This window comes from Crocuta crocuta, unplaced genomic scaffold (assembly GCF_008692635.1).
Source record: "Crocuta crocuta isolate KB4526 unplaced genomic scaffold, BGI_CrCroc_1.0 scaffold80, whole genome shotgun sequence".
Taxonomy (NCBI): Eukaryota; Metazoa; Chordata; class Mammalia; order Carnivora; family Hyaenidae; genus Crocuta; species Crocuta crocuta.
This window is the reverse complement of record NW_027527559.1, coordinates 2,447,471-2,456,956: the sequence shown is the minus strand read 5'-3', so window position 1 is coordinate 2,456,956 and position 9,486 is coordinate 2,447,471. Positions and strand designations below refer to the sequence as shown.

Genomic DNA, 9,486 nt, shown 5'->3' with positions numbered 1-9,486 from the left:
GGGAGATCACACCTGCTGTTTTCACAAGAGTATGTGAGCATCGAACATAAAACAACTGCGCTAGCGAGAGCTACCTCCCCACCTCGGAGGTGTCCCACGACCTAGCACAAGGCTGGCCAAGGCCCTCCCATCGTGCAGCCATTCCCTCCACTACCTGGAACACAGACCGGTTCTGTCAATTTTCTTTACTACCTTCCACTGTAATAATCCAGACTACTTTCCTTTCCCATGCTTTGCTCACAACTTCCTCTTTGGAAATAACATTTTCCTGGATCCTGAACCATCACCATCCTAATTATTCTTCAAGGCCCAGTTCAGTGATCCCCGTATGAAGGTTCTCTGGTATTCTCCTCATTACCAACTGTGCATCCACAGTATGCTGTACTTTTACTCTAGCACCTGCCACATCGACCTGGATTCAAAGTCACAGTATTTCGATGCCACCCCTGCCTTCCTGGCATGTTAACCAAGGGCAGGAGCCACGTCTCCAGTTTCCCTGTGATCACCAATTAAGAGGCACAGTGCTTACCATAAACACCTATCAAATCCAATCCAATTACAATGATGGAAACTACACAGAGCAAAATCCCTGGAAGAGATATGGCAATGGCACTTTCTGACACCTACAAAATGGCCATTCTAGTTACGTACAAACTCATACCTACAGATTCTTTCACACAAAAAAGGCAACCCGGTTATGAAAAGTCTACATGAATAAATAGCCTTAACATAAATCACTGTACAAAAGTATTCTGAACGCTGATCAACACTATATAATTACAAGTTTTAGTTACTCATGGTTATTACTGTCTACTATCCTTGACCATGGTATGCGTTTTAACTACCATACCGTCTCAATTCTTTAGCTGAGTTCGAAGGGTTAAAATTAACTATTTTCAAACAATTGATAACTACACAAAGATAAATGTAGGGACCACAAAATAACTATGTCCAGGTCAAATGAAATCCTTAAAATATGAAAAATCTAGAAAGGGAATCAAGTCTGTGAAGGTTTACATTTTATGATTACATGTCAATATAACACCAAACATACCAGGCAACTACAAAATAAAAAATTAAGACTTACATATTTTTTTGGTCTCTCAGTTTAAATTTTAAACTACTGTATTCCTCAGCAAATTTTTTAATAAGGAAATTCAGGGAGTAATAAGGCGTAGTTAATTGATAGAAGATACTCTGTATTTCATGTAGCAATCTAGATCATGGGGAGGAAAACACCAACTATTTTCCCAGTCAAGAACACTTGCCTAATATGAGCAGCTCCAAGGCCCTATGTAGGCAAACAGGCAGGAGGGAATAAATTAGTGAAGCAAAACCTCTGGGTCAATATTTTTAAGTATTAAATAATTGCTTTTATTTTGTGTAGCTTAGGAACTTCCTATAGAAAAAAATGTGCTAATAAAACATAAGTTCAAGGGTTAAATCAATTTCTATTCTTGTACGCAAAGCCATGTGTTACTCAAGAATTATTAAAAATGCTTTGATTTACACACTTCTGTTACACAAAGGCTCTTTATATTATATCAAGTTATGCAGAAACATAAACACTGAGAAACTTTTTGTTTTAAAACACACAAACTGGGATACTCAAAAAAGCAATATATAAAAAACTTCAGGAATCATACAAAAAACTGTTATAATGTCAACCGAAATGTCTTATAATGCATAAGCCATGTTATAACTGATATATATTTCAATAAAACAGACTAAGCTACATGAAAACCAGTTTATATTCTTCGCATACTCTTATGTATAGTTTATCTTCCTCTAAAAAGCTAATTGAAGGTTGGTTATTTCCAAGAATTTCAGAATCAACATCATTTTAATTGGTCAGTTATGAGACCTAGATGAATGACAGTCCAAACTTGGTTGTAAACACCATGATTCAAAAAGTTAGTTAACAGTCCTGTATTTTATAAAGAATGCAAAAACATACATGCAGAAACATGACGCAAAGTACAGTATGCCAAACCTAGGTGAACATTTTCTTTACCTCTTTGAGTCTGACTGCTTATCTCACCTATAAGTAACTGAAATGATTGATTTCAATTCATAAAATCAAAGGGTTGATTTTATGTTCTATTTTAGAAATTATAATTTGGCTCATATAAGCAAAGGTTTTTACCTAAAAATAATATATAAAATAGCTATATGTTAATGTTGGTTAAAAAGGAGAATTACAACGCATTAGATGCTGAAAACTCAAATATAAAACACTTAAGTTCCATATAAACACTTAAAAAAAATAAGCAAGGTATTCTGAAATGTAAGGACACACAATCGAGTAATAAAAAAGTTAAATGTATTAATAAAACCATAACCACAACAGGAAACCACAGGGCTAATTAACCCCCAGTTTTTGGCTCAAAAATATTATAAATTAATGCTTCCTCTATTTTAGAATGTTGATAATTAATAACATCCTGCATGAACATTAGGAACATGACATAATTTAAAAAGAACACATAATTACTAATTCTGCAACTAAGCACACTTTACTCTGGAAAGTCAAAATCAAATTATTTTTATCAAGAAGCAATTCAGTAACTTACACAAGAGTTCAAAGGGAGCCTCTAAGTTTGTAACTAGAACAGCTAAAGGCTGCAGGGGAGCCATACAAACTTTCTACTTTTGCTCTTTATAAGATTAATTTGGCAAAAAAGAAACAATAGAAGTGCCAGGTAACTCTATCTTTGGATTTCTCTTCAAAATCAAGCATAAAATTGAAGAGGCCCCCCAGAGCCTGGGGCAGCTCAAAGAACAAACTCCTTCCATGGCAGAACTCAACATTCAGAGAAAGAAATCACTTATTGCTCAAACAATCTGTGGGGAAACAACTCTTGATCACAGACCCCAATACACCCATGAAGAGTCCATAATTTTAATAGGACTGTACTAAGCTTCTCAGAGAATATGAAAGATGGGGTAACTGTTCATTTTGCCAAGACCACAATATAAATGTTACCAAACCCTAGCTGATTGTTACAGATCAAACCAATTTGATTATTTTAAGGTGAAACCTTACTTCTAAAAATTATGAAGCACAAAATATCAATTAAGATCTTCAAATAGGCCATCAAATTTGTTTTTTAAAAAAATGTCTTACTGTAATGAAGTCATCCCCTTTAACCATTCTTCCTTGGTAAAAAATCCCATGCTTTCAGCCTCCAATTTCCACGCTAAAACTAACATAATAATCTGGAAAGAACAGAACATAAAGGATAGGGGAAAAGTCAGCACAGAGATAATCATGTCTATATTTTATCATGGAGAGCATTTTTATACAACTATTTCCATCCTTCAACTATTAAAGAGTATTACCTCTGGAATTATTAACTCTGAAAAATTTAGATGGGCCAATTTCTTAAAAGTAAAAAGTTCTAACAGTTTTTGAGGGTAGAATCTCTCTCACTCTATCACAAATGACATTTCTATCAAGAAAGAGAACAATGCCCAACTTAAGCTGATTAAAAATACCTTAAATGAAAATCTACAGTATTAACCATGAAGAAACATAATCTTGACATAAGATTAAAGCGTCCCGAGGTTTAGAAATTTATAAATATGCTATACCCCACTTGTATTCCGTTCTACTTAGAAATAAAACATACATTTTCAGGTTCAACACCAATGTCTTCACAAAATTTTTCCATTCCTTCTGGCCCTACAACTTCATCAGGACCTTCAAAGACAAAAATAATTTATATATTTTATTGTTATAATTTAATATCAACATAAAACATAAGCCATTGTACTAAGGCATCTATGAATATACCATAATATTTTTTACAACTAAATTTGAATTTTGACACATCTTGGATAAAGTGTAAATGTTTGTTATATGATTTAAAATGTAAAATTTTTGAAATATTCTTTAAACACCACATTACAAAATGAAATTAAGAAAAGAGAAATACCAGTCACTTGTCTGTACAGTAACTTGAACCCATCCATTAAAAAAACATTCATGAGAGACTCTCCGAAGAAAATTTTTGGCAATGTATAAATAGAAAGAGGCACATAAAATTCTGCTACAAAGTGTAGGCCCAACCCATTTCAAGACATTAAGCAAAGAATGTTTTCTTACTAAAACAGAAGGTCATTTATTACCCTTCTGAAATATAACCAAATAAAATTAAATACTTTAAAAAAGATATAAATATATGTTATGGAGATAACAACTTAAGGGAACTCCTATTTTCCTTATCATCTTGGTTCTAAACTAGGCAACAAAGCATTAGTTATGCCGCCTTATTATAATATATATAATAACACTAATTTCTCACTTAGCTTATATCTAGCATTTGTCCAAAACTTAATGATACTTAGCTTATTTTTCTCCCTCAATAACACTAAATATAAATCAATACACCAATTCTCATATTTTTTGTTATCATATTCCTAAAAGATAGTAATTACATCACTGCTGGGTCTCTTTTGTAACTTGGTAAGACTACAACAAATTTGTGACAGCGTGGATGGACCTTGAGAGCATCATGCTAAGTGAAGTAAGTCAAAGACAAATAACATATGATGTCACTTACTTGTGGAATCTACAAACAAAAACAAGCACCCCAAACTCATAGATACAGAGAACAGAGGCAGGGACGGAGGGTAGGCAAAATGGATGAAGGTGGTCAAAAGGTACAAGTGTCTAGTTATAAAGTAGGTATGTCCTGGGGATGTGACGTACAGCCTGATGACTGAAATTAATACTACCGTATTGTTATACTGGAAAGCTCCTACGAGAGTACGTCTTAAGAGTACTCATCATGAGAGAAAAATGTATAAACATGTGTGGGACAGATGTCAACTAGACTTACTGTAATCATTTTGTAGTATATGCATATATCAAACTATTACACTGTACTGTCCTTTCTGTTATACAAAGACCGAATCGATACTTAAAGCAACTGTGAAATATGACAGAAATCACTATTACATTTGATTTTTGAAAAGTCTTGAAACATGATTGTTAAAGTGACCCAAAAAATCTTTGTTTCCCTTTCTTAAGAACTTATAAATCACAGACCAGACCACAGCCACTCAGGGGGCATTTCAGGCCCACCATCATTTGTTCACAAGTACAGCATGAAATCCACGCTCTATAGTTTGTCCTAACAGAAGAATACAGCCGTCCAGTCCATGTGCCAATATACTCCTGTGGCCTCAGACGAGATCCACGCTGTTAAGAGGATGTTAAAACATGGTCTGAAACCAAAATCTTTATTTAATTTTTTGATTTAAATAAGTACTGCACTTATTTATGCAGTGAGGTGGTAAAAGGTGAAAGGGTGGTAATTATAGAACTTTCACTTCCCAATATATAGTTGAGAATTTTTTTTAATGAGAATGTGTTAATTACTGTAATTTTAGAAGCATACATATACAATAAAGCTGTTAAAAAATACAGCTGAGTATGTTCCCTTCCATGTGATTTAGTGGAAGAAAACAAAGGTTTTTAAGCCACGACTCTTAAGAAAGTATTATAAATTTTTCTTATGAAGAAAAAAGCTGACTGGGCCTCAGAGCTGCCATCATTAGTACTCACAAGACAAGGGTGAAGAGCTGCTAGCAAGAAATATCAGTCACTATCATGAAACACAGTGAGTGTCCTAGAAATTGGGGAGTTTATCAGTGGTTAACTTTGATGAGATTCAAATTAAATTGTCATAAGGAGACATATAAAGACATACACAAGATCTTTCTGTAAATGTTCAGTGACTTTCCCAAAGCAATGCAAATAATAACAAATCTAAATCTAAAACAAGGTCAATACCAATGTTCTTTTCCCAGACCACATTAATGTTAGTTTTACTTTCTGAAATACACTCTTCCAATAAATCTACTCTGGGGCTGAATTTAACTCTCAGGCAAAAAACAGGTTTCCATTCAACCTAAGAAGCTTTGGAAATTATTTAGCTCAATCTACAAGTAGGGACAATTTCATTAGAACTAAGCAATTCTATCCTCTTTTGGGTTCTCCGTAAGATTTTAAACATGCCTTTTCACTTTCCATGTTTGTGTTCACCAACAGGTCCCATGTATTACTGAATCCTTGCCAAAATATTTTTTATACTTAAAAAAAATCAAATTTTTTTAATAACCATACAATGTTCCCAGTGCTTTCTGCAGGGTGTAAAACCATGCCAGCCATAGCAGATGCTCAGGAAAGAAAACTGTGCTCAATGAATGATAGACGTCCACCATGAGCTACATGGGAGCTACACGGTTAATTGTGGAGCAGTACTGTAAAAACACAGCCAGTGCATCTCATGCTGTAATGGTATTACTCTTTTAACAACAGCTTACGCTTGTGAGTTCTGACAACATTCCAGGTACTGTGCTAAGTGTTTTACGTGTATTATTCTCAGTAGGCACAATCACTGACTCTATGTTAATAAGGGACACCGCTATTTTAAGACAGAACACCTACTGTTTCTTTGGCTAATAACAGCTTTCTCCTGGTCAGTTATGTCTCTGCCCAGAGTCATGGCTAGAGAAGCTTCCCTATAAACCTACTTGAAAGTCCATCCAGGGGCCCTGGGTGGCTTAGTCGGTTAAGCGTCTGACTTTCGCTTGGGTCATGATCTCGCGGTTCGTGGGTTCAAGCCCCGCGTTGGGCTGTGTGCTGACTGCCAGCTCAGAGCCTGGAGCCTGTTTCAGAGTCTGTGACTCCCTCTCTCTCTGACCCTCCCCTGCTCACGCTGTGTCTCTCTCTCTCCTAGAAATAAATAAAACATTAAAAAAAAAAAAGTCCATCCAAACTTGCTACTTTGTGTCCCTACACTGCACCGTATTTTTACCCTTATAACCCTCCGCAATCTATACTTATCTTGCCTAATTACCTATTTTCTGTATTCCCCACTAGAAGTCAAAGCCCCCCCAAGGGCAGGGAGGGATCTTTCCTAACTTCTTTACTGTGTCCCCAGCACCCGGTCAGTGCCTGACACACAGTGAATGCTCAGGAAACATTTACTGAATGAATCGTTCAATACATGACATAATATAAAATGCCCTCAAGTGCATTCGCTATTATTTCTTTGTAGAAGAAAAATCAGTTGCTATGTACATAATGAAAACAGAAATGACAAGATAGTAGTCATTAAAAGCACAAGCTCTGCAACAGAGTGACCTAAATCTGAATACAAGTTCCTGTCACCGTATGATCTCAACCTCGGTTTTCTCATCTCTAAAAAGGGGTAACACCGCCTACTTGACAAAAGGACACATTATATAATTACGAATTTAGAAGCAGAGATAGCAATTATTATGTCGACTATTACAAAAATGCTAGCAAAGGAAATAAATATTTAGCTACTTAGAATCTCCTGCTACCCACCAAAGTCCCAATTATGCTAACACAAATACGCATAAATGAAAAAAATAGACTAATTTTATGGTATCTTATGGAATCTTTTTACAAGTGAAATAAGATGAGTGACTTTTTGATTCTATGTCATAAATTCCAATAAAACTGGCATTTTGAATAATGGGTCAACATTTTAAATGGAGGTCAGTAAGAAATGAATCCCTTTCATTTAATTTGGGTTAGACACTGTCTTGGGATGCCAGAAATAGCAGTTTTTCTGGTCTAGAAAGAATCTGTTCTGTTACTAAACAATTTTTAAATCATACTTTGGGGGTCCAGCTGATTTTAAGTTACATCAATAGTCTTACTTCCCACACTGTTAGCCTAAAGTTACACTTCAAGTTCAGAGTACACTTTAGACCTTAACAGATTAGCACAAAACCTAAGAGTGGCTGCATCTACACTGTTTTGTGTTAGCCACTGAGAGTGATAGTGACACAAGGGGGAGGGCGAAGCTATAAAATCATGAATTCCAGGAGACCAAAACCTAGATTTTTAGGGGAAAAAATGTTTTCATACACACTTATGGACAAGTTAGGAATAAATGAGAAGTAAAGGGCCCAGAGCTTTATGCCCACCACCTGCAGCTTAAGTCACAGCTCCTTCAAAAGCCCTTCCTGACACAATGCTGGGTTACATATTCCTATGAACTATTGCAGTACTTCTTCCTAAATCAGCATTTATCACACTGTATCACATCAGTGTTTCCCTTCTTATGTATTACCCCACTTCTGGAAGAACTGAAGGGCTAAACAGCAATTATCAAAGGGCAAATGTGCTGTGCCATGACATATCTGCATTTTAAATCTTTTACTATGTCTCTGAAAAGTTGCAGAAAATGTCATTTTGGGTCCAGAAAATTTTCAATAGAATATGGAAAAAATAAGAATTACATAAAGTACAAATTGTTTTATTACATACTTTGTTTTCCATAATATCAACTCTACTTTGCTAATGGACATAATCCAATAAATGTATCTGTTTACAAACTGAATTAAGAGTGACTTTCACCCCTCCCACTAGCATATATTGAATTATATTTGTATGTTTAAAGAAGAAGCATCCTGACATGGCACCAAAATCTTAGCCTACCCAGAATCCTCAGTCTTGACCCTGATCCCAGGTCACAGCACTAACACAAAGCAGGCCTGCAATAAATAATTTGTTAAATGAATGAACCAAAACACTTTGTAAAGCACGTGACTGATATCTTCTTATATTAATTTCATTACCTGCATACTCATAAAACCAAGCCAGGCACTTCTTGCTTGAAAAATGTTCCTCTCCACTTATTAGTCTAGCAGGGGGTTGGGATCTGCAATAGCTTAGAAAACACACAAATGCCTAAGAATTTATCAAGTCTCAACTTTCAGTGAAAAGCTAAGTGCAACATGAACTACTTCAATTCAAACTAAACAAAATATTATTATTATTATTTTACCGCTGGTATCATAGGAAAAAAAATGGAGTTGTTTAGTATTTGCAATTGGAAACAGTAGTCTGTCCGTAAAGCTTTCTTGCTAAGGAAGCCAAAATGCTACTCTGCTCACTATCAAAGTCCGATAACATCAACTAAAATCATTTCCCCAGATTTCAAAATGACCACATGGAAATTCGACCTAATGGTCTTAACACAGGTCTAAGAGCTCGGAAAGTATAAATCTTCACAGTGATTCTTCTGGTCTGCATGAAAATTGTATTTCTGTAAAACAGACATACATTCGAAAACAAAATCTTACAAAGTATATTTTGATACTTAATGAATCAATATTTTTAAAAATATACATATATTAACAGTTGTTGATCACCTGCCAAACTTAAATAGATAATTAAAGGTAAAAGACGAGTTAGGACCCAAGAGTATAATTAAATTCCACAGATTAAAAACAAAAACGACAGATAATTGTACAAACAGAAAGATAATAATTGTACAAATAACTGAGCCAAAGCTATTTAATGCCAAAGTCCATCTCTTCCATAAAACCATTAAAAGTTGGGAAGTTCATAAACGGCCTTTAGGGCTTAACGAGAAGCGCTGGGCCCTGGGCCAGCGGGGGCTGTGGCACGTGGGGCGCCGCGCGCGGTTCTCGGCG

General features: G+C 35.4%; 1 protein-coding gene across 3 annotated transcripts in view; it reads right to left on the bottom strand.

Annotated features, from left to right (window-relative positions):
* The window catches only part of DCUN1D5 (defective in cullin neddylation 1 domain containing 5), a 24,288-nt gene extending 15,575 nt beyond the window's left edge, over positions 1–8,713 (bottom strand). The window contains exons 1-3 of one of the 3 annotated variants that reach the window (XM_077769691.1): positions 8,626–8,713; positions 3,633–3,703; positions 3,128–3,219 (exon numbers count right to left, since the gene is read on the bottom strand). In XM_077769691.1, the coding sequence (XP_077625817.1) occupies positions 3,128–3,219; positions 3,633–3,674 (134 nt within the window). In that variant the 5' untranslated portion in view covers positions 3,675–3,703; positions 8,626–8,713. Of the gene's footprint in view, positions 1–1,087; positions 1,292–3,127; positions 3,220–3,632; positions 3,704–8,625 lie in introns of those variants that run through there. The other 2 variants (XM_077769685.1, XM_077769678.1) reach the window with 2 other exon arrangements.
* Between the last annotated feature and the right edge of the window lie 773 nt (positions 8,714–9,486).